We start from the raw sequence: 24986 nt of genomic DNA on the forward strand, positions 1-24986 counted from the left end.
GACCAGTAACAGGTTGGCGATGATATAACTGGGATTTAAGAGCTCAGGCCACTGGTTTGAGCACACAGCCAGGCAGCTCTGATGTGGTGAAGGCTGAAGGGGTGACATTTCACCGTTGGCCATGGACTCAGACATGGCACCATAGAGGGGCAGATACAGATGGCAAAGTCCTGAAGCTCAGCAGATTTTCTGGCAGGGTCTGCCCCACCAGAGGAATCCCCCTGCACCATCTATCATCGGCCTCTGGATCTGATGTGAGTTGTGTGCTCTAAGTCTGGGAAGCTCTGTGCCAGGTGGATGCTGGCCAGCCCCTCCCATGCTGAGTGGGTGATGGGAAGTCAGGTTGGGGCTTGGCTTTTAATAGCCGGCTTAAGTGTGACTTTGGGTCATTCCAGAGCCAGTGTGAGTGGCTCTTCACCTGATGGTGACCTCAGCAGGTCTTCCCAGAAGCCATCTGAGTCTGGGCCAGGAAAAATACTTGCAAAGGGAGTTGTGCAAATACACTCAAAGAGGCTGATTGTAAATCTTTCTAAAGATTTATACAATGTAATTAACTGAGTTTGCTTATTGTCTGAGCATGCTTCCCCCCCTCCAGTGTGTGTGTGTGTGTGTGTGTGTGTGTGTGTGTGTGTGCAGGGAATCTGTATTTTCTGCTTGTCATGACCCAAGGAGAGATGAGACTATTCCAAGATTCTTTGGAATTATAATCACCCAGGGAAGTAGAGGCTGACAGATTTTTTGAAGGCAGAAATGAAAGTTAGCAGAGTTGAGAGGATGGCTCAGTGGTTAAAGCTAGGCCAGTGCTTGTGGATATGTAGTTGCTGTATAATTTCAGCCTCAGAAGGCAATGGGGGTGGGTGGGCAGGGGCTGGCGCGATGGCTCAACGGGTAAGAGCACTGATTGCTCTTCTGAAGGTCCTGAGTTCAAATCCTAGCAACCACATGGTGGCTCACAACCATTTGTAATGGGATCTGATGCCCTCTTCTGGTGTGTCTGAAGACAGCTACAGTATACTTACGTATAATAATAAATAAATCTTTGTGCCAGAGCTTAGGGGACGACCGGTGCCAATTGGAGTGACCATAAGTCCTACAAATTCAATTCCCAACAACCATGTTAAGGCTCACAACCATCTGTTTAGCTACAGTGTACCCGTATACATAAAATAAATAAATCTTAAAGAAGAAGAAGAAGGAGAAGGAGAAGGAGGAGGAGGAGGAGGAGGAGGAGGAGGAGGAGGAGGAGGAGGAGAAGAAGAAGAAGAAGAAGAAGAAGAAGAAGAAGAAGAAGAAGAAGAAGAAGAAGAAGAAGAAGAGGAAGAAGAGGAGGAAGAAGAAGAAGGCGGCAAAGGGGATCTTCAGAGAAAACTGGTTAGCCGACTAGTCATGCTGGCAAGCTCTGGGGTGATTGAAAACCTCTGCTTTATTGAATAAGATAGGGAGCCTTACACACACATACACACAAACACACACACACACACACACACACACACACACACACACACACACACACGATGGGGAGAGAGGGGAGAGAGAGAGAGAGAGAGCGAGAGAGAGAGAGAGAGAGAGAGAGGGAGAGAGAGAGAGAGAGAGAGAGAGAAACTCCAGGTCCTGATAGATCCCAGAGATGGTGGTGGCTTGGAAACTGGGCTCATCCCATCCCATTCTTTGGTTGTCTGTGAGCCAGAAACTCCATGTCTAGGATTTTCTGGCTTACTGTATCCATTTGACAAGCTAAAGTAATCTGAGGGGAGGGAACCTCAATTTAGAAAATGCTTCCATATGATAGGCTGTAGGCAAGTCTGTAGGGCATTTTCTTAATAAGTGATTGATGGGGCGGTGGGTACCCATTACAGGTGGGACCATCCCTGAGCTAGTGGTCCTGGGTTCTATAAGAAGGCAGGTTGAGCAAGCCACAGGAGCAAGCCGCCCACCCACCCCCATAGCCTCTGTGTCAGCTCCTGCCTCCAGGTTCCTGCCCTGCTTGAGGTCTGTCCTGACTTCCTTCAGTGATCAATAGTGATGTGGAAACACAAGCCAAACAACCCTTTTCCTCCTCAAGTTGCTTCCCTCCTGGTGTTTCATAACAGCAACAGTAACCCTACCAGACACAGGAGAGATGCTCCTGGCGCAAACGTCTACCAGAATCCCACACTACTCCTTCCATTTCTGTGACAGAAGCACCTGAAGGATTTATTCGGACCATGGTTTGAGGGAGGCATGGGGGCAGGAGAGTGAGGCAGTTGGCCACATTTTATCTTCTGTCTGGCAAAGAAGCAGACAGAATAATGCTGGTGTTCAGTTTGCTTGCTCCTTTTTTTATTCTCAGCCCATGGGTTGGTACTGCAGTGGTTTGGATGAGAATGGCTCCCATTGGCTGATATATTTGAATACTTGCTCTCCAGTTGGTGGAACTGTTTGGAATGATTGGAAGGCGTGACCTTGTTGGAGGAGGCATGCCCCTGGACTGGGCTTTGAAGTTTCAAAAGTCATGCGATTCTCTCTCTCTCTCTCTCTCTCTCTCTCTCTCTCTCTGTGTGTGTGTGTGTGTGTGTGTGTGTGTGTGTGTGTGTGTGGGTGGGTGGCCTGCTGCCATGCTCTATGCCATGAGTCATGGACTCTAACTCTCAGAATCCATAAGCCTCAAATAAACTTTTCTGAGTTGCCTTGGTCATGGTGTCTTATTACAACAATAGAAAAAATACCTAAGACAGGTACCATCCACACTCAGGGCAGATCTTTCCCACTTGGTTGAACCTCCCTGGAAACACCCTTAGAGATGTGTCTCTCGGGTGATTTCAAACCCAGTCAAGACGACAGGGAAGAGTGATCATTACAGCTTGCTTTTACATCAAGTGGAATGTTTGGGGTTTTAGGAAGCATACCTCTAAACCTAGCTTTTTATCTTGTTTTTGCTTCCAGTATGTTGGAGATTGATGCTATCCTGCATGCCCAGGTGCTGAAGGGCCTTGTTCCCAATTGGTTTTTGATCTATCAATAAAGATATCAGTAGCCAATGGCTGGGCACAGGGCGGGGCACTTAGAGTTCCGTGGATAGGAGGCAGGGGTCTCCGGGAGGTGGGGGAGGGGGAAGAAGAATGGGACGGAGGAGCAGGAACAGCAGGGGATTAAGCCACCCAACCATGTAGGACTTCCGGTAAGTGGTCACCGTGGGCGATCCACCCAGAGCACAAAGTGGAACAGCCCAAACCTACAGGCAACACCTGTGTTCATGTCCTTCCTTCTATGTAAAGACTGGATCTTCTGTTCTCCTTGGTAGAGGAGAGAAAATGGAGCATAGAGAGGGAGGTGGGAGAAAGACATAGCTTCACAATCTACCTTATGCTTCAGACTCTGGCTACAGTCAGAGTGTAGTAGCTGGGTCCCTCCATCAGGGTTTGGATTCAGTTGGTCTGGGTTGAGGCACAGGTTACTTCCCTCCCTCCCTTCCTCTCTCCCCCCTCCCTTCCTTCTGCCCTCCCTCCTTTTGTCCATTCCTTTGTTCCTTCTTTCCTCTCCTTCCTTTCTCCTCCCTCTCCCTCCCCTCCCCTCCCCCTCCTCCCCTCCTTCTCCTCCTCCTCCTCTTCCTCCCACCTCCTTTCTTCAAGAGGTTCTAATCTGTGTCCAACTTCAGGAACCCCACAATGTCTCTGGCTCTATGGGGGCTCTGGGCCTGTCAGTTTCCCTCTCATCTCTGGGGGGGGGCTGAGGGGGGTCCTTGGAGACACAGACTGAGCTCAGGTACAGAGGCCGGAGGCCTGAGCTGAAGACTAGGCACTGTGACTTGCTGATGTGTGCACGCACATGTGGTAGTGTGGTGGGGTGTAGTCTCCTCTCCCCCAGCCTGAAACCTGCTTGCTCAGGGGTGGAGCTTCCCGCTCAATCGTTCTGCCATGCCCACTGCTGGAACCTGCTGCTTTGCTGTTCGGAGCCACACATGTGTTCACCCTGCTACTGGACCCTGAGACCAGTTGGCGGGAATCGGGTTCTCTCCCCCTTCCTTTATAACTGAATGTCGGAACTAGTAAAATTGAGCTTTGAACAGGATGAACTTGTCTTGGCTCCGTTTCTTCTTTCTCCCCGTCTAGTTCCTCCCTTAGCTTGAGTGGCCATCTCAGTCGAACCGTTCGTTGCGAGCTGCTGGCCGGCCGCAACAGTGGGGTATATGTGATAATAATATCCACCTGCACGGAGCTGCTATGAAGATGAATGAGGTAATTCTTACAAACTGTTTAGCACAAGTCACAGAACTGTGGCTGTGACGTTATGGGGGGCGGTCAGTGTTTTGGAGACCCTATTGATGTGGATCACTTGCAGTGTTGGGGTCATGGAGCCTGTGAGGGTTTAGGTCAACAAACGGTCTGTTTTGTCTTCTCTGCTGGGAAGTAGGTCCTACTCACCTTTGGGGTTCTGTCATTTCTGCCCCTTTGTCCTTGCTTGACAGGCCCTTGGCCTCTTTCACTCCCACCCCTTCTACTGGGAAACGGATAAGGAGACCTGGACAAGGCCTTCCTCCTTGCTGGGTCTCTCCTAGCTCCTTGGGGGCTTGCAGCTGGAAGCAGACATGTATGGCAGGCAGAGCACTCTCCAGCTGACTGAGTTCCATCTGAAGGCACAGTGCAGGGGAGGATAGCTCTCTCGCTCTCTCTGCTCTCCTTGTGAGCCAAGGAAGGCTGGAGAACAAGGCTGCCTGATAATCAAATGCCTGCCATGTGCTCTGTCACTCTTCTTGATGTCCCTGAAGGAAAAGGTTACTTTTCTCCTTCCCTGGGGGAACTGGGACCCAGGGGTGCAGTGAGTGACCTCGGCCAGTGTAGTTCTCAGGGAGTCTGGTCAAGTACAGACTCGATCAGATCAAGCCCTAACACAGTAGCTAGAAAGTAGGTGGAGTTTCATGTGTGTCTGGGTCTGCACTCTACTGAACTGGACCTATCCGGGTCCTCTACACCTTTAAGATAGTTCTTTCCCCAGGCTAGCCCAAAGGACTGTTGAAATTCCATAGGTTCCTGGAGTTACTCTGATCCCGGAGACTTTCTATCAAAACCTCAAATCAGAGAGAGCCTTTAGGTATTTGAGTCAGGGTCTCTTTCTCCCTGACCCAGGGCTCACTGAGAATAAGGCTATGCTGGCTGCCAATGAAGCCCTTGGGACCCAATTGTCTCTGCCTCTCTAGTTCTGGGGGTTACAGGTACAAATTACTGTGTCCAGCTTCTTTGTGTGGGTTCTGGAGGCTGAACTCAGGTCTTCATATTTGCACAGAAAACACCTTCCCATCTGAGCCATCCTCTCAGCCCAGAACCAGCCCAGACAGGACCTCTGCCATCTTCTTAATACTCTGATTGCTAAGTTTCCAGGCAAGCCCACGTCCAAGTGGTCAGAATTTTCTAAACTAGAATCTCTAAAGCATGATTGATGAAAAGCTCTGGGGAGGGGGAAGGAAAGAGGAAGCTGGGATGGCCGCTTGGTCAATCTCACTGTAGAGCTGGTTCTGGGGGAGGGGCCCTGGACCCTGCAGAGTAGCAGGCAGCCAGACTGATGAGACCTAAGAGGAGGCAGGTTGGAGGAGGTGCTGTTGTTAGCTGGGCTTCAGGGTGCTCACTGCTCACCCAGTGGGTGTTTCTGAGTCAGGACCATGTGGAGAATGTGTTTGGTCATTATTCCTGGGCTTATTCAGGGGGCGGTCTGGTGTCTGATTTCCTGTCAACCTGGTGTTCCGTTGAAGAAGGCTGTGACATCTGAAGGGTTTGGTTTGTTTTAATCATGGCTTTATAATTACCTCCTTGTGGGTTGACAGCTGTTATTAGCATCACCTTGGGCTCTCCTTGAGGAGTTTTACATGCAGAAAGTGATCCAGCACTCCGGAACAGATATCAGAAGCCCGGAACCAAACAATAGTTTTAAAGAGGCAACGGGTTTTGTAAACACAGTCAATTCTGTCCCTTTCAAAGGAACGGGGGTGGGGTGGGAGTGGGGCTAGCTAGATAAATAATTTCATGAAGGGCCTGCATTTTTCTTTTTCTGTTTAATCTGTCATCTTTTACCATTTGAGGGTATAGTGCCATTCCCTGAAGGGGACATGCAGCAGCAGCTGCTGGGGACTGTCATATTGTCACCTGGCAGCCACTCTGTGGTCATGGCAGTAAGGGCGAGCAAGGATTTGGGAAAGACTCCCATTCATTTAATGCTAGGAGCAGTTCGTGTTTGGAGAGAGAAGAGGGGACTAGTTGGGTCCACAGTGGGGATTATTGTTTAAAATTCTACCCAGGTCAGTGTAAGAGGAATGCATGAAATTATGGCAGAGCTGTGGTTGGATATGAAAATTAGCTTTCTATTTGTAAAGGGATCCCACTCCCCAAGAAGGCTGTGCTGTCTCCTTTAAGAAGGAGCCCCACCCTGGGGCCATCTAGAATATTGGTTCTCAACCTGTGGATTGAGACCTTGTGGGTATCAAACAACCCTTTTAACAGGGTTCCATCAGAAAACTGAGTTATTTACTTTGTGATTCATAACAGAAGCAAAATTACAGTTATGAAGTAATAACAAAATAATTTTATGCCAGAGGGGGTCACCACAATATGAGGAATATTAAAGGGTCACAGCAATAAGAAGGTGGAATTGTGGCAGGTGCGTTGGGAAGGAAGCTGGTTTAGAATTCCTGCCACTAGCCACTGACACATCTTTGGCCAGCTCTCAACATCACTTTTTATTCATTTTTATAAGAGGTGAGGAAGAAATACTTTGCTCATAATCTGGCAGGACGTAAGTTTAATGAAACAATGTAGGTAATTGTATTTTGGAAAGGGAGATTATTGCACACAGAGAAAATATAATCCTTGTCAGGACTTTCCTCCTTCCAGCCGCTGTATCAGAGCTGCCGTTTAGGGGCCAAAGTAATTGCTGACCATCTATCTGACTGACAGATCACCCCAAGACTCTGCCTGAGATAAATGAGCATCAGGAACTTAATTTCTCCCACGTCTGGTACATTTGACACATAGACTTCGGGTTGTAAGCAAAATGTTGTGAGACTGTGATAGGCAGCCTATTTTGGTTGAATGGGGCTTGCTCCGGCGACCCAGTAGAGAACTCTACAAGGGACGGAAAAGCAAGCCACGTTCCCAGAGTCAGGTGCCTGACACCACAGAGCCCCCAACTCCATAATTCTGCGACTATCAGTCATGCAGACAATATCCCAAGCTCCTGGCATTCTGGCTAGACTCCACCCCTACAGTTACCTGACAATAGCCAGGTATGCTCCTCCCCACAGTTACCTGGCAACAGCAAAATAGCCCAGCCCGCTATAAAAGGGGCTGCTTGGCCCCTCCTTGATCTCTTTAAGCTTTCACCTTCCTTACTCTCATCTCTAGCCCTACTTCTCTCCCCCCACCCCACGTGGCCATAGCTGGCCTCTCTCCCTCTTTCTACCTTCTCTCTTTCTCTCTGTCTTTCTACAATAAAGCTCTAAAACCACAGACTGTCTCTGCTCATCAAGGCCTGCGATGCTTGAACGATGGGATAGGCTTTCCCCTAAGAGCTGTGTCTAACTTCTCGCTGGAAGGCCTTCCTGTGCTCCAGCCACAGACGGAACCAAGGACTCTCGCCTAAGTGGGAACCACGCAGCATCTCCTTCTCCCCCTGCCCTCTCCTCCCTTCAGCTCCGGGGCTAACCGAGCCACCCCCGGAGCCCTCATTCTGTTCTCAGCTTTTCCGTGGTGTCCAGTGGTATCTGGGATGTCCGAAACTGGGAACCTAGTGCCTAGGACTGCCCCTTGTCCACCACCCACTGAATTGGGGTTTGTGACTTCATACAGCCAGACACCCACCCAGGGCCATATAGAAAGAGTGTGTGGCAGTCCTTCCGAGTCTGCCAGCCCAGAGCACAAAAACTCTGGCAGGACTCGGGTTTTCTCCCACTCCCCTCTTTCCCCCATACCCACTGCCCCGCAAAATGTTTTAATCTTTTATTTTCACATTGAAAGACATGGAAACTTTCAAATAACCCAGTCAATTCTTACAGAGTTTGACTACTGATTTTCCTCTTTCCCCTCCCTTCCTTCTTCCCTTCTTCTCTCCTTCCCTCCTTACCCCTCTCGCCCTCTTTTTAGACAAAGTCTTGCTATATAGCCTAGGGTGTCTTGACATTTGTATATGTATGTGTATATGTATGCAAACTTGACATTCATACCTTCCTCACCCTCCCTCTCCACTGCTGAGATTGACTTGGGCTACGAGGCCCAGCATTCTGATAGCCATTCTTCACTTTCTTTATGGGTCAGTGTGAAGATCTGGAATTGAGGAAATGATATTGAGTTCTTTATCAGAATTGTAAAATAAAGACAGGCAGAATTGCATATTCAAGACACACACACACACACACACACACACATACACACACACACACACAGAATGGGGGGGGGGAATCTCTAAGACGGCTCAAAAAGGTGATTTAGACAGGTGTGCCTGCCCCCTAATCCCAGTCACCAGGAGCCATCTTGGTTTCCAAGAGTGAGCCACACTTCTGCCACCCCTCCCTCTTCTCTAATTTTACTCTAATTCTTGGTCAGTGCCCCCGGCCCTCCCCCATACAACATGTGGCTGTCCCTTAGTTAACTAAGGCCTGCCAGTGCCATTACAGCTAACGTCTGATGCTGATTCAAGCAACAGGCTTGTAGGCTGTCTGGGATGTCAGCATTTGGAACCCTGGTTGTCAGATCAGTAGAGAGAGCTACTATTATCCATTGCAGGGCCCACATGTAACCCTCAGAGTGACTTTCTGAAGTCCACAAGTGTAATCAAGCCAGCAGAGTCCGAGTTCTCCATAAAATTGAATTAGGGGAGCTGAGTGAATTAACTGTTTGTGCCTCCTCATGTGCAATGCATCTTTAATTACATTTCATAAAAACGTCTGGATGGATTGATGGGATTTTATTTAAGCTTTAGGTAGACACAGGATGAAAACGGTAGTGCAATATACCATGTTCTGTTAATACAGGCTCAGAACTCATTTACTTTATGGTGGTTCAACAAAATCTTTTGATGTGGGGCTACTTAAAAATATATTACCTTTGCAAAGATTTCCTTTGGAAGACAGAGTAGGTACTCAACAGCCTGTGCGCGGTCGACCAGATGACCAATTGACAACCATGTCAACACGCATAATTTACTGTACCAGCTCCCTGGGTACATGCAAAACACTGGTTTATTTTAGAAGAAAGAATACATTTCTAAAATCTCTTTTCATTCACACGGTAGGATTTATGAATCATGCCTTGTTGAACATCAGCTCTTTGCAATGGAAGGGGTGGGGATTTCTTTGTTCCATCTGCTGTGCATTCCTATCCATTTGGATTATTTGAGGTTCTGGACTGGGGTGTGGCAGAAGGAAGGAAAATAGATGTAGCGTATAGTAAACAACAGCACAGTCCACAGAGAGGTTATATTTCATCGTGAGGATTGTATTTATACTTGCGAAACGCTATCACTGCTCTGTCAGGATACTATATTTGCACTATTTTTCTCTCCCTTCATGATGTTTTTGATGGAAATAAAAGATTGTGTTTTCCCCTCGGGGCATAGCTGTTTGCTGTTTTACTAAATGTGTTGGGCAAAAGCTGGGTCGATACCTCCCTCCTTATAGCTCCGAGGTTGCCATGGGGATGGAGACTGTATCTGCGCTGCCAGAGGCAAGTTAGCCCAACTAAGACTATGGGTGTGATGCACCCCACGGATCTGTGGAGACACCTCCTTGTCTGGTATGAAGAATGGCAGATTAGATGGTATTCCTTGCTGGTTTCTAACTCTACCATGGAGAAGTACATTGATGAGTGCTTGATGGGTTGGGCTCATTGGTTTATTAATAAACAAAAATTGCTATCTTCTCTCTTGAGCAAAAGAAGTGGGTTTGGCCCCAGAGAGGGCAAGGCTCTTTGACGGAGTGGGTAAGCATAGGTAAAAGATTCTGAAAACCAGTGTGATTGAACCTGCCCCTTCATGTTACCAGTAATGTTCTCCCTACGGCAGGACCAGAAACATGGCTTTTGGGGAAGGCCTGGTCTCCAGGAGGGATACACCTGAGTTGATACTTTAAGGCTTGCAGCTTGAAGTGAGTTTAATTTCTTTTGTTTGGCGTTTAGCTCACAGGTAACATAAGCTAGGTGAAGCTGGTGACCAAGCCTTCACTTCTAAGCGCCTGCTCTGGTGTCTGTCAGCTCATCATGTCTGACCTCCAAACTTCATTGCATCTCTTGTTCCCAGCTCCTTAGCTTTGGCAACTCTCTCCTGATGTGCTCTGGTAGAAGATACCTCAGAATTTCCATAGCCTGTGGGCCACAGGGCCATAAGAGCACTTGGTCATTGCTTCCTGGGTCTTCTAGTGGCAGTTGGGGGCCTCACATTATATCACATGTAAGGGCATATGGCAACCCCTCAAGGCTCTCAGTACATGATAACTCTTCTAGAGGGGTGAGAAGCAGCTGTGTGTGGCTGACAGAGTACATAAACGCTGCTGTTCACTGTCTTGCTGACAGCATAGTATGTGAGGAGGAAGGCCTAATCTCTGGGAGGCCCCTAGCATGCACCATCATGGGGCCTGGCATAAGTTCATCCACGGCTCTTCCACGGAGTGGTCTAGGGTGCTGACCCACTAGGAGGTAGCACATCCTCTGGTTTCAGGCTGGTTGCCGTTAGCTTTCACAAGTGCAGTAGAGGCTCTCAGCCGCTAATGTACTCAACCTAACCTGAACTGCCACAGTTGGGCCTTTAGATGAGGGAGGCCTGGGTTGGTGATCTGCCTTCCTCTGGGGTTATCTGGTTCTTCTTTGCATCTGGGTTCCAGAAACTACAACTTTTTAAATGCCCTCTTCTGTTGCATCCACCGCACCCCAGTGTAGTGAGCGAGAGGTCTGCAAGCTCACAGATAAGCAGACTGTTAGACACTCGGGCTTTTTATTTCAATGGAAGAAACGGACACCTGTTCCATTTGGAAGGCTGGAGTAGATGTCGTTTGATAACTGGGAGATCTTTTGCTCATCCATGGAGTCTCATCTAAATCCCCCAAATACTGAGCATTGCTTATCAGTCAATAGAAACCATTCTAGTGCAAACAAGTACCGGGTTCTATTAAAGAGATTGTACTTTGCAAAGGAGTTTTGATTTAGCACAACTAAAGCTTTATTGTGATAATTGTCATAAGGAAACTTTTTTTTTTTCAAGTTTTACTGTAAAAAAAATTAAACTACTTGCCATCAGACTCCAGAAGTTTGGCTCAGTGCTGGCTAACGAATTTGAGCTGAACTACATTTCCTTCTTACCTCACCTGGATCATTTCTCTGCTGTCAGGGTCCCCTACATCCCAATTTCATCTACTCTGCTTCTGTGTAATCCCAACAGCTGGGGCTCTGCCTTATTTCATTAGAACCCCAGAAATCTACTTCTAAACCCATGGTTCTCAACCTTCCTAATGCTGTGACCCTTTCATATAGTTCCTTAGGTTGCAGTGACCCCCCAACCATAAAATTATTTCAGCTACTGCATAACTGTAATTTTGCTATTGTTATGAATCATAATGTAAATATGATATGCAGGATATCTGACATGTGATCCTCCAAAGGAATTGGGACCTAGACGTTGAGAACTGATGCTCTAAACCCTAGAACAAGTCAAGAGATACTTGCCAATCAGTGGTCCCTGAAGTCAGTGACATTGGGTAAGCTCTCAAACGCCACTTGCAATGCTTGCTTCTGCTTGCCCTGATGTGCTGGGCTTGCCCTGATGTGCTGGGCTTGTCCTGCTGTCCTAGGCTTGCCCTGCTGTGTTGGGCTTGCCCAGTCTTGCCTGCTTGTTCCTCAAGCTGCTTGCCAGCCATTTTGGGTGCCATCCAGATTGAAGCCAGCACATTTTAGACTCCAACCCAGAACTACACCCCATGACTCAGGTACTGCTCCGAAGTCAACACAACAACCCTGACAAATACGAGCCTGAATACAGGGGTGAGCATGGCACCTCTTGGTCATTTATTTAGTCAATGGTGACTCTGGTGTCATTGAAGAGATCAGCCCTGCCACTCTCATTTTAATAACATGATAATTCATGTGAGATTCATCTAGTTAGAGTTACAAGTCTGTCCCTGGGGTGAGAACAAGAGGTAGCTGGAGGCTCCAGGACCCAGTATAACATGTGCTCGAGGCCACAATCTATTTTAACTACAGCAAGAAGGAGGAGGAGGAGGGGGGAGGAAAGGGGAAGAAGAAGAAGAAGAAGAAGAAGAAGAAGAAGAAGAAGAAGAAGAAGAAGAAGAAGAAGAAGAAGAAGAAGAAGAAGAGAAGGAGGAGGAGGAAGGGAAAGGGGAGGAAGGGGAAAGGAGGAAGGGGGAAGTGAGGAGGAGGAGGAGGAGGAGGAAGAAGAAGAGGAGGAGGAGGAGGAGGAGGAGGAGACAATTAGAGGTCTATGATCTTCTCAACTTAAAACGTCAGCTTTGCAGCAGATCTGCTAAGTTCAGCCTCTTTAGCTGTACCCGTGGGTGAGAATTCTTGTCTTTTGACAACCCACTGAGCAGGCATTGAATCACCCAATTACTGCAAATTCTTTTCTAAATAGAAAGTACTCCACAGCTCCCGATGGAAAAATTCCAGGATCCGCAGCAAGTATCTAGCTGTTTGGCAGAAGTGGGGTTTGGGGCATGACCCATGCTTCTTTGCTTTGCTTCCAGCTCCAGCAGAACTTCTCTGCAGATGACCTGGGAATAAACTCGGCAAGAAGCAGCTTTGGGAAGCCAGGCAAGTGAGCCTGCATCCTTCCCTTCCCACCTCTGGAGCTTCAGCCCTGACCCCGTGTAAAGAACAGGCCTCTTGCTGTGGAGGCTTGGTTGTGCTCATGCAGTTCAAGAAGCCTGCAAGTGCTTAGCCCAGCCAGAGAATTTGATACACTCTGAGGCCAAGGGAGGAGAGGCTGCAAGGAGGAGCTGGAAATGTGAGGAGGGGGTGCAGGGGTGGTTTGGAGGGGCTAGATGTTCTAACTCCCCTCATTTTCTCATGACAGGAGCAATTAGCTTCTAAATAAAGCTTTTAATTGAGACTTCAACACTGTGTTACCGCTTGTCCTAGTTACTCTTCTCCTTGATGGGACACAGTATCCTGACAAAATCAGCTTGAGGGAGGAAGGCTTTGTCTTGGCTCTCCGGTTGGGGGATGCAGTCCATCAATGCTGTGGCAGGAGTTGAAGGCTGCTGGTCACATTGTATCCCCACTCAGGAAGCAGGAAGAAATGAATGCTGCTGACTTCCTCTTTCTGCAGTTCAGGACCCTCTCCCCTCCGTGGAATGGTGCCAGTTACAGTGGGGTAGGTCTTCCTATCTCAATGAACTCAATCTAGGAAATCCCTCACAGACACGACCGAACATTAGCCATCATACCATTTAACCTTAAATGCAAAAGGCTTCTCTTTATTCTCTTTATGCTTATGCCACAGGCAGGTACAGTGATGGAATAGTCTAAGGCAATAGAACATAATGAAGAACGCAGAGTCTAAGGCCAGCCACATCTGTACCCGGTTTTGCTCCATTCTCACATCTGTCTGAAACCCCAGCACAACTCTGGGGGGGGGGCCCTCCCCCGACACATTTGGGTTTCTTATCTGTAAAACGGGAGGACACTATTTCACACACTGTTGTGGTTTAAATGACGCACGATAACCAATGGTTATCTTGTAAGACACATGGCCCTCTAAGCATGAATATATTATCCCTCTAATTAAGGCCAGCACTCGGAAAGATAAAGGGTATCATTGTGGGGTCTAAAGTTTCCATTAACATTGAAACCCAAGGCAAAGCAGGATCTGTAAGTGAATCCAGCTGCTGTTTGAGATTTTGAAAACCCTTTGGTAGGGGTGTCTTCAAGATCCTTCCAAGTCAACCGCAGCTCGAGTTGGTTTGTCTACCACCCATGGTGCAGTGTGAACACGTCACTAGTACTTCATGTGTTCTAGGGTAACCCCCACTAGCCACGAGTCAAGATATTTCCTTGTGCTGGGGCTGTGACTCTGGCTGGGGTCTGTCCTGGCCGCGGTTCATTCGGGCTTCTGGCTGCAGCCCATGGCCCAGCACACAGAGCTCCAAAGGAGATGCCCGCTTGGTGCTACTACCCTGCAGTTCTGGGACTCTGGAGTTGTTCCAAGGTGGGAGTTCTTGCTTGGGGTTCTCCTCACTGCTGCTGCTGCTGCTGCTGCCAAAAGAAAGTACAAGGACAGGTCAGACACTCCTCCACTCTTTCTCCTGGTTCCTTTCCTGTACCTCGCTCTCCTCTGCCCATCTCTTCCCTCCACATCCCTCTTACATCTAGCTTAGGGTTGGACTTGGGTATCAGGCCTCTGCCTTTCCATATCACACTTGGAAGGCCAGATTGTCGGTTCTGCATGCCTGTCTGGTTAGACGTGGTAGGAGCCAGTTCCCTGAACTTCCAAGGCAGGCTGATTCCTGCTCCCCCCCTCTAGGCTTGGAATCCTGTGACTCTGAACTGAGCCTGAGAGGACTGGGCCTTTTGTTTTGTTTTGTTTTGTTTTTCTAAAGCACGTCTTGCTTAATAAAGAGCTAGGCTTAGTTGCTTGAATTGAAAACAATAACAGCAAGGGAAAAAAATATCTTCCCTGCTCAGCACAGCTGCCATTCCTTTTCTGAATAGAATCAAATAGAAATGGCTTTGAGTAGTCTCACCCAGTGTTTGGCTAGACTAGAGCTTCCCTACCCCTGAGTGGCCTGACTAAGGGTATGAACGGGGAAGGAACCCTCACAGAACCCCAACTCTGATTGGCTATGCTTTGGGAGACTGGGGTGTGATTATGACAAGCATGGAACAAGCCTAGGTAGGCAGGACTAACTCTAAAAGCCACAAGGGCTGCTGGCAATGGGGAGGATGGAGTCTGGCTGCCTGGGTTGAAATCTTGCCTCTTCCTCTTGTCATCTGTGTGCCTTGTTGCATGTGAATTAACCACTGAGTCTGAGTTTTCCCTTTGTAAACTGGAAATCATAACAGTGCCAAGCTCTCCGGGGCCCATAGGTGCCAGTGCTGAGTGAAAGGGAAAATTGTGTGCACAACTCCCTGTACACACTCAGTGGATAACGGGGAGCTGTCTCTATGGTGCTGCTTTACAGGAAGTCGCATCAGAAGGGGGGTTCTATGGACCACACATCATACAGTTTTGGTACCCAAGGCTCAGAGAACTGGGCCTTGGCTAGAGAGCTCTTAGTCACTTCCAGAGCAAGATGAAAGCTCTGCCTACCTGTACAGTCCTGTGACATTCTGCCTGTGACAACATGCTCCTGTGTGCTTACCCCGCACATGGGCGTCAAACCAGTGGACAAGCCTGTGTTTGGATGTGAACAGCATCAGAGTGGGGGGAGTAGAGTGTGGTCAGGGTGGCGCACATTCATTTATTTCAAGAACAAGAAGCCCGCTGGGCCTTCGAGCCACTGTCACAGAGCACACAGTGATCTCTAGTCCTCAGCTGTCTCTTCACTCTTTTCCCCGAACCCTTGGGAAGTAGGACATATACCCAGGTTGTACTTCTTCCATGCCCTAGACTTTGTTCTCCATGTTCCAGGGGCTGGAAGGGAGGGGGAGAGATGTACTACCCTGTGAAGGCTGACACGGTGGCACGAAAGTTTGATTTAAAATCTCTCTCCCAGCCTCACCCGATTTCCATTGTCTGCGTGAAGCTGAGGCCAGGAGCCTGATAATTTACAGGCTGTCACTCTCTGGCTGTGGTTCAGTCTCTTTCTGGAACTGTTAACACAGACTGTCTACCTGCTGTCTTGCTGGCCACTGGGCAGCCCGAGCCAAGCACCCCGTGGGACTCACACAGTGCTCCAGCCTAACCAGTTCCGGCCAGGCAATGATGAGAAGCATCGAGTGTAGGGGAGAAAGTCTAGCAGCTTCTGGAGTGTTTATAGGACTCCAATACTTCGAGACTAGAGATGCAGTCTCACCTGGGGGTGGGGGTGGGGGTGGGGGTGGGTTGGCATATACACAAAGAGTCAAAGCCCAGTGGTTGAACTTTCTGGAGATACCTCCAAGGGCTGACTCCTAGGGCCCCTGAGCAGTAGGATACAAACATAATTCTTTTTCTACAAAATAGGCTTGTGTCTAGCATGGAGTGACAGAAGGGAGGAAGTCAATGACAACTCTAGGGCATTGGAGTCTGTCTGCTTGACTCAGCTGCAAGACAATGCACATGACAGTGTATCCTTGCAAGCACCAGGTTTGGAAGCACTCTCTGTCTCTCTGGCACCAACTTGTGTGGTCTTGGGGCAGGCAGCCATACCTAAGCCCCTGGTACCGTTTATTCATACGCAGGATGGCGGACAGTGATCCTTGTTTTCTGTAGAGAGGCAAAGGCTTGGCTTACTGTGGATGGGCTTCTGCCTCACACGCAAAACGCACGCCTCGGTGTAGGGTGGTTGGTGGGAGACCGGCATTTCCCCTTCATGGGTTCAGACTTTGTAGTCGCACCCAAAGGGACAGGGATGAGAGCAAGTGATAACGTGACTTTCTAATTGACCTTGGTGGACTCTTCTTTCAAGTCACAAGTATGACGCCTTCACACACACACACACACACACACACACACACACACACACACACACACACACACACACTCACACACTCACACACACACACACACTCACACACACTCACACACACACTCACACACACACTCACACACTCACACAGTATTGCGATTCAGAACATGAAACAGTCTTTTAGGCTGTTCTATTTGGAGGAGAAGCCTGGGAGAAGGGCATTATTTTCTTCTTGAGCGATTTTACGCTCCTGCTGTTTTAAACGTTAGTGTTTTTAATTAATGCTTTTTATTGTTCCTATACTCTCAAGATCTCCTCCTGAAGGGTACGGTTTTAGAAATCTAATATCAGAGTAAGTAGTGTTTATCGAGGTTCTTAGAAAGAAAAGAGCAGAGTTATGCTAAGATTCTTACAAAAATAATCAATATTTCATTTCTTTCAAGTGGCTGGGGAAGGTTATAGAACTATTACCATGCACAACTTTCCCGAGATACTATCTTTATTTAAAATTGACTGCTGAGTACTTTGTAAAAAAAAGAAAGAAAGAAAGAAAGAAAGAAATTATCATTTATGCCTGGATACATTGTGAAACCCGTGATGCATATCACCCAGGCAGAAATTAGCTGCCGGTTGACACGGCTGAGAGCAATACAGACAGCAAACGCTGGCGTCGGAGTATTGTCTGATCTGATATCAAGTGCCCTGATAGAGTGTGTCTCTAATAGACCTCCGCTTAACATGCCCCCACTCCCACCCCTGCCTATTCTGTAACACAGTCCATCAAGCATAGGAGTGCTTTCAGCTCATGGGATGGTTCTTCTGCCTCCTTGACCCCACAGCTCTGTGCAGGTTGGGCCAATAGCCTGTATCAACCTGTCCCTGCTGGGAAAGGCACACTGGGCATTCAGTCTGCCTGGGGCAGGAAGGGCAGCCCATCCTCTGGATGCTGGTACTCACGAATGCCCCTACTCTACAGATGTCTGAAGCTGGTGGAGACGTGCAGCCAAGTCCTCGGGGGTCAGGGGACCCTCTCCACTATTTCTATTCCTGTCTTTAGGACCAGCCGTTCTTAAGATGTGGGCCCTGGGTATCTCAGAGACACTTCTAGGTGGGGGGAAGCTTAAGGTGCAACCAATTTTTCTCATAATTCAAAGGTGTTCCTAGTCCATGTTCTTAGGAATGTCGTTAGGGTAGTTTTGAATCAATGGGTGAGTAGTATGTACTATAGAAGATCTGAGAATTCAGCTGTCTTTTCTACTAAGCCAGATAACACCAACAGGTCTACAAAATGCAAGATGAAAATACTCCTTTCATCAACTCTCTCTCTCTCTCTCTCTCTCTCTCTCTCCCTCTCCCTCTCCCTCTCCCTCTCCCTCTCCCTCTCTCTGTCTCTCTCTCTGTCTCTCTGTCTCTCTCTCTCTCTCTCTCTCTCTCTCTCTCTCTCTCTTTCTCTCCTTTTAATGAATATGTATTTTTGTCCTGCCATGGTGACTCATGACTGTAATCCCAGAACTCAGGAGGCTGAGGCAGGAGGATTGTGAGTTTAATACCAGTTCCCCCTCCCCCCAGGAATGTATTATTTTTGGGAGTATAAAATGGACTTTAAAAAATATTTCTCAGTTTAAACTTCTAATAAAAATAGTAGGTATAACCCACATATATAATAGCTACTGGGTTCTCAATCATTTTTAAGAGTTTAAAAGATTCTGACGATTAGAGAACCTCCCAGCCCAGGGGAATCGACAACACAGGCTAGCTGTTATGTTCAGGCAGGCTGTGAGCCAGCCGCTGGGGCAGGGTCATCCATCAGGTGAAACCCGTGGTCAGCAACGACCCCTGGCTGTTCTCCACACTTTATCCCCTACTGCCTCTTCCTTTGGAACACGGTTTGAAATCTATTAAACCAGACAGTCCACAGAGCCCACTCCCTCTGCCTACACCCTCTGGACAGTGGTGTGAGGCACCGTTTACCTGTTTTGGCAGGAATGGAATTCCCAGTCTGAGCGGGACTGCTGAAGCTGGTCGCCCTGCTGGCGCTGGCGGTCTGAAGCTGTCCTTCTGACAAAAGGCAGGGGGTTGAGGGCATTCAGCACCGTTCTCTTCTGTGAGTCTGCCCTCAGTCGCTGCCCCGAGCTGCCCCTCCAGCCTCCTGTTGGGGTCCTCAAAAGGCCCCCAGGTTCTGGCAGCATCTGTGGATGGGATGTTGAGGATGAAGATTTAGCTTCAAAGAGAGAAGTGGCGGCTGGATAGAATATGGAACACGTGTTCCTGGATGCTTTGGCTGTGGTAGCCTCACTGTCCTCAGAGTGAATTGAGTCCTTGGACCCCCGTGATGGAGACACTGAGGGGGATGAACAGGAGGCAGAGGAGGGGGTGTTTGTTTCTGTCCGTCGGACAGGAGGGCTCCCTGGGGCTGGGTTGGACTGCGGGTGCTGGCATGGTGGGGAAGTAGTTTTCCTTGTGGCTGGTGGGCTCAGGGTCCTGGGGCTCAGAGGAGGGCTGGGGGAGCTGAGGACAGCAGGGAGGCCCGGCTGGGATGGTCCATGACTGGAGGGCAGGCTCTGCAGCCTCCTGTCCCCTTGGGATGCCCACTGTGCTCTTTGGGGAGAGGCCTTTCTGACTCGTGGAAGGCTTCTCTCTGGACCCTTTCTGGACGCTTCTGAAGAGTGTGGGTCTCGTGAAAACCTGGCCAGGCTGGGCTCCAACGTCCTGCTTTGCCCAGGTGTAGGGTTGGTGTGGTGCCAGGGAATCGCCTTCTGGTGCTGCTTGGAGAAGCCTGCTATAGTCTCTGCTCGGGCCTGAATCTGAGCCCTGCTCTTTGCCTCTGAGCTTGGGCTAGCTGTTTGCTTAGAGTTCAGGTCCAAGGTCAACTTTCTGGAATCGCCCACAATCCTGGTGCTCCCGGATCTAGTGCTGTGTAGCCTCGGGGAGCTGCCACTGCCTTTGCTGGGGAGCAAGTCCATGGGGCTCATGGAGGCTTTCAGCCTAGGGGAAACCCATGTTCTTTTTGGATGGCTAGCCTCTTGAAGACCTGGTAATAGGGTCTCTTCCAGGGAGCTCCCTGCTGGCTGGCTACATTCTGGACACTCCAGAGCAGCGAAGGATTTGTCCATCAGGACTTCCAGAGGTGGTGGTGGGAGGTTCTCTAGGTCCTCCTCCACGTCACCGCTAATGTCTTCACTCTCAGACACTTCAGCTAGAGGAAGGGAGGGAAAGGGTGCAGAAGGCCTCCAGCCTGCTGCTGGAGAAATCTGGGGCTTAGAATACAGGGGGGCTAGCCCCCTGTAAATAGGAAATCTGGGAGGCATGGCAGGAACCCCCCATTTCCTGAGGCAGGGGCTTGACCCCAAGTTCCTACAGTTCCTCGGCATCCTCAGGCTCTCAGTAGGACTGAACGTCTCAATAAGCGTCTTAACCGATGGTCTGGTGGGACAGGCCCTGATGTCCCGTTCGTTGTCCCTGGGAGCCCTACCGCTCTTCTTGCCACAAAAGATGGCATTTGGCAGCTTTTCAGCCTTCCCCTGGCAGGGCTGCTCACCGTCAAAGCAGGGACTACCTTTTTGAAAGATGCTCTTGTCTTGATTGGGCAAAATGCTGAAGTTTTGGGTCAGAGAGGCCTTGAACTTGCTGATGGCACTACTGGGACTCACCCTGCAGTTGGTGGGGGGCCATAGCACTGATGCCCTGGACGGCAGACATCGTTCCCGGCTCTGCCCCTGCCGTGTGGCACCCAGGGCATAAAATACCTCCAGCCTCCTACTGAGGTCTGTCTGGACCCTCCTCAGTTCCTGGAGGGTGGGGTCTTCCACGTGGCTCTTCAGGCATCCCTCTGATTGCGACCTCCTTTGTCTCTCAGGGCCCCCCCTGCTGCCACTGACTGATCTGGGTCTTGGAGGGACCACTGTTCCCCCTTCCTCCTCCTCAGTCCAGTCCTGGGGTCTGGAAGGCTCGGGGACAAACTTGATCCTTTCGCTGATGGCCTCTTTCATCTTCAGAATCATTTCCTGGGCCTGGGGGTTCCTAAGCTCCTTGGAGTACGGCTGAAAGAGGCTTTCCCGCGTGTCAGGTGAGGACCGTGGTCTTGAAGGTAGGGCTTTCTGTGGCTCAGGGTGCAGGTCGGTGCTGCTAAGTTCATCTTCTTCCTCTGGGCTGCAGTCTTCCTCTTCACTCAGGGATGGAGCATCCGTCAACCCAGAGCTTCGAGAAAGTGGTGTCCGCACAGGAATCTCAGCCCCCAGAGAGTCCCACGGAAGGCTTTCGGCAGCCTCTGAAGGCCCGGAGGTGACTGCTTCTGCGCCTGCGCCGGAAGTGCTCGCGCTCCTGGCTTCATCTTGCACTGCGGGTTGAACCTTTGCTATCCTAGGACTCGACAGTGGACAGTCCTGGGGTCTGTCTGAACCTGTCCAGTATGGACCTTCCTGCCAGGCGTGCCCTGAAGGCCTGGCCTCCACTTGGGCTGCAGTCCCTGGCTTCCATTCTCCAAGTTCTGCTGCAAAGTCCCAGCTGGCTTGCTTGCCCAGCTTCTCCACGGAGTGCACAGACTCATTGTCAGCACCGATGCCACTGTCCTCAGAGCATAAGGGTGGACCCAGCAGCCCTGCGTCACCGTGGCTGCTGGTCAGGCTCTCTAGCTGTCCCAGGGCCCTGAGGAGACATTCATCTATACCTCTCTTGGTGCTCAGCTTACCTTCCAGGTGGCCGGCAGTGGATCTGAGACAGCTGCTGGAGCCCTCCAAGAAGCTCCCGGTGAGGGCAGCCACTGTGCCGTGGAGCGCCCGCAGCTTGCTGACTGTGTACTGCAGCAGCTGTTGCAGGAGGTCTGGGTGTTGTTCCCAGGGCTCACCTTTCCTCAGTGGCCACGCCAGATCCCCTCGAACTTCCTGGAGGAGCACATCTCCATCTTTAGAGATTTCGCTCAGAAGCTGGCCGGCTTCCTCGAAGCACAGCAGCAGGAAGTTGAGCATGGGTCGCAGCAGCCCCCAGGTCTGGCTGGCTTGCTGGACGAGGCGCACAATGGCTTCGTATCTGGAAAGGCTGGTGTGCAGGTAGGCATAAGCATGCTGGTGGGCCTTTACCAGGGGCTCAGGGAAATCCACTCTGCCCTTTGACTCAGTAGCCGATTGGCGGCAATGGTCCTGGCTGTCTGGTTGATGGCACACTGACTCTCTGTTCCCCTTGGAGGTCTCCTGGGGAGTGTTCTCCTTACTCTCTTTCCCAGAGAAATCTACTTCCTGTGTCCCGTGGGAGCCTTCTGTCCTGAATGAAATGTCCGTAGCCCTGTGGCCTTGTGGTTTGTTCACCTGGAAGGTTTGGCTTTCTGGAATCAGACCTTCCATAGCTTTTGGGAGCTGACGAACACCTTCAGCCATGGCCTGCAGCTTCTTGGAACTTGACACTGTCTCCTCTACCAGCCTCTCTCCCAGGTGCAACTCGCCACCAGAGTCACAGAAAGTGGAACTTTGAACCAGCAAAGGGATGGGGCATTTGGGGCTGCCCCACTGACATCCTGGCAAAATTGCTTTTGGCTTCTTAAAAAACTGAATGCCACTCTTCGCAACGCTGTTGACGATGACGTTGTGTGATGGCGTGCACCCCATGGTTCCAGCTTGTCGCTGCCAGTCTTCTACCTCCACAGTCTTTGGAGAATCCTTGGAAATGGTGACAGAAAGCTCTCTGACCGGTCCATCTGGACAACTTGAGACTAGACTGGGAGTCCACAGTACAAAGTCCTAGACTTGGAGCCCAGGCCACAATGAAGAGGAAGACATGGCTGTTGCCCTAAGTTTTGATGCTGTTACTGAGTATCCAGACAGTTCCGAGGGGCCCAGTCTCAGGGATTAGGAACCTGTTTTGCTCATGTCCTGACAGATGCGGATGGCAAGCCGTGCTTTAAGCTTATTAGGTTAATCATGCCCCAGCCAGTCAGTACTCGGCGTGTTCCAATATAGAACTTCTCAGCATTTACTATCTTGGGAACCGATTATTCTGGCATGTGCTTGTGCTTTAATTCTGTTCAGATGCCTGCTGTAGGAAACCTAGAGAAACGAGCCATAATTGCAAAAGGCTCGGGAAGACGTTGTGGGAGGGAAACGAGGGCTTGCTGATGGCAGAGCCTGGGAAAGAAGTGACCTTTGTAGTTTAATAAGGGCAAACCAGCTAAGGGGCTCTGGTCTGCTTTCATCAGGAAGATCCAAATGCCGGGCATGGTGATGCATGCCTGACATTCTGGCACTCAGGAGGCTGGGGCAGGAGGATTGCTAGCGTGCTTACCCAGTGAGTTCTAAGCTAGCCTGAGCTACAGAGTGAAACTCTGTCTTAAGGAAACAAAAGCAAAGCAAGACAAAACCAAATGCAGGAATCAACAAGAAATCCAGCGATAGAAAAAGGAGCCAGGAGGAGTCATGTTCTTCCTGGAAGGTAGGGGAAACTTACTGTCATACAAACTAAAGCCTAGCCAGCGAACCCACAGACGCGGGGCCATGGCCTTCTGGGAAAAGGCTTTTTAGTAAACGTCTATCCCGGCAAGCAAATCCTGGGCGGTGAAGAGTTATTTGTTTCCAAGAACATAATTCTAACACAAAACATAGTCTTCCCCCCCCCCCCCCATTTCTTTTTTGAGTGCAGGTCTCACTCCATAGCTCTGCCTGGCCTGGAATTATCTTTGTAGACCTCGCTGGCCTTGAACTCACAGAGATCCCCTGCCTCTGCCTCCTGAGTGCTAGGACTAAAGGCATGCACCACTACTCCTGGCTTTGATTTCTTTTAAACATTCATTATTACTGTTAGGGAAGTCTAGAGAAGGCCTATCCAATATACTGTCTAATATGAAATTGGAAACGTATTTAAAACATTATTATTATTGTTGTTGTTGTTAGCTTGATTGCACAGTTCTCAAGTGTGAGCTTTCTAGATGACACTATCCTGTTGTTATGTCGAAAGGTTCTAGAGAGTAAGGGCTTGGAAAAGGGAGATGTGGGTTGACGTGAGGAAATCATCATCACCATCACCATCACTATCACCATCATCATCACCATCACCATCATGTTTTTTTTTTTTTGGAACTGTGTAACTTATGTTGGCTTTGGGCTCAACACAGTCCTATCTCAGCCTTCTGAGTAGTATTAAAAGTAGGGTCTTGCTATGTACCTAAGGCTAGCCTGAAACCCACAACCCTCCAGCCTCAGCCTCCTGAATGTTGGGATTATAGGAGTGTACTGCCATGCCTGGCAGAGACCATCTTTCAAGTGGAGACAGTGGTATTTGATTCACTGGGTTCTTGTGGGGATTAAGTCCACCAGCGGTCAGGTAACCACTTAACTTAGTCTCTACTCCCCTTACACTCATGCTAGACCACTTGTAACAGTAAAAGTCATCGGAAAAGTCATGATGTATCAAGGCCTAGTCTTTTCTGGAAGTTTCTGGAAATACCAGCCAACAGTGTGTTCCGAGCCTTTGGAATCCACCTTGCTGTTTTTGCTATCTCTATCTGTGTGGAAAGGTCCTGCTTGGTGCCTGTCTGATTCTCTGATCCTTCACTTCCACATCTCTCTGCTCTTAAACATAATGGCTCCATCTATTTGTGCAGGGCTAATAATAAGCACTTCTCATTCTTGTACACCTGGTTTATTGTCAGTTCTGAATTTTTATAATAGGAGAAAAATCACATGGCAATCCCAAGGGTCCTGAGAGCATAGTAGGTATTCTTGCTTTGCCTTCTTTGCTGTTCCTTACTGAGGTCTGGGCAGTCAGGACAGTTTTGAAGCAGAAAGGACGGGGGAGCTACTCGCTTGCTTTAAGCAATCAAGAGCTTGGCTACTGGGGCTCTGTGCAAAGCCCCATGCCAGTCACAGCCGGTGCCCCAGAGTGCATCATTAGGAAAGTTCCCTGCTCTGTTTATTTGAAGCAGAGCTCAAGGGAAGCCCAGCTGAATCAGTACCTGGGGTGACCGAGGTTAGGCAATGAGCTGATTCATTTGTCACCTTCCTGTGCTGGCAAGGTAAACACGGATCCTGTGTGAAGACTGTCTTTGCGGGAAGCGCACCTGAAGGATGCTTTACGAAAACTCTGCTCCTTCTGGGATTTGAGTCTCCCACGTGAATTATCTGTGTACAAACCTTTGATCTAAGTGACTGAAAGTATTTCTAAGGGAATGAATGCGATCACAGGATCTGCCTGGCGATAGTTGTCAGCACTGCACCTTTCAGGCTGGGTTTCTTGACTTGTATGAATAGTTTAGAAGGCTGTTTCTTTGTTGCTGTTCATTTTGCATTAGGACCAACTTTTATTTTGCTTTCTTTTTAAAAGGGGGTTCTTTCAAATGATTAAAAAACCAAAACCAAAACCAGAACCAAAAAAACCTCTCAGGGGTAAGAATGGGAAACACTACTACTTTGGATAAAACTCACATTTAAACATG

General features: G+C 49.3%; 1 protein-coding gene across 2 annotated transcripts; it reads right to left on the reverse strand.

The window, feature by feature from the left end:
- Positions 1-13041: 13041 nt before the first annotated feature.
- Pcare (photoreceptor cilium actin regulator) lies at positions 13042-22392 on the reverse strand. Of its 2 annotated transcripts, none has more exons than NM_146082.4 (2): positions 18542-22392; positions 13042-14216 (listed from the first exon to the last, which is right to left on the reverse strand). In NM_146082.4, exons 1-2 carry the CDS (start codon positions 22165-22167, stop codon positions 14003-14005), a joined length of 3840 nt encoding a protein of 1279 aa, NP_666194.2. In that variant the 5' UTR covers positions 22168-22392; the 3' UTR covers positions 13042-14002. The 2 variants fall into 2 exon arrangements, with proteins under 2 accessions (NP_666194.2, XP_006524250.1); XM_006524187.1 differs by having other exon boundaries at positions 13406-14213; positions 18542-22218.
- Between the last annotated feature and the right edge of the window lie 2594 nt (positions 22393-24986).

Source organism: Mus musculus, chromosome 17 (assembly GCF_000001635.26).
Source record: "Mus musculus strain C57BL/6J chromosome 17, GRCm38.p6 C57BL/6J".
Taxonomy (NCBI): domain Eukaryota; kingdom Metazoa; phylum Chordata; class Mammalia; order Rodentia; family Muridae; genus Mus; species Mus musculus.

Coding starts and splice junctions, on each gene's coding strand:
- Pcare (NM_146082.4), bottom strand. CDS start 22,167: ATGGGGTGCACGCCATCACACAACGTCATCGTCAACAGCGTTGCGAAG. Junction 14,217..18,541: donor TTCCATTCCTGCCAAAACAG/GTAAACGGTGCC, acceptor TTCTTTTGGCAG/CAGCAGCAGCAGCAGCAGTG.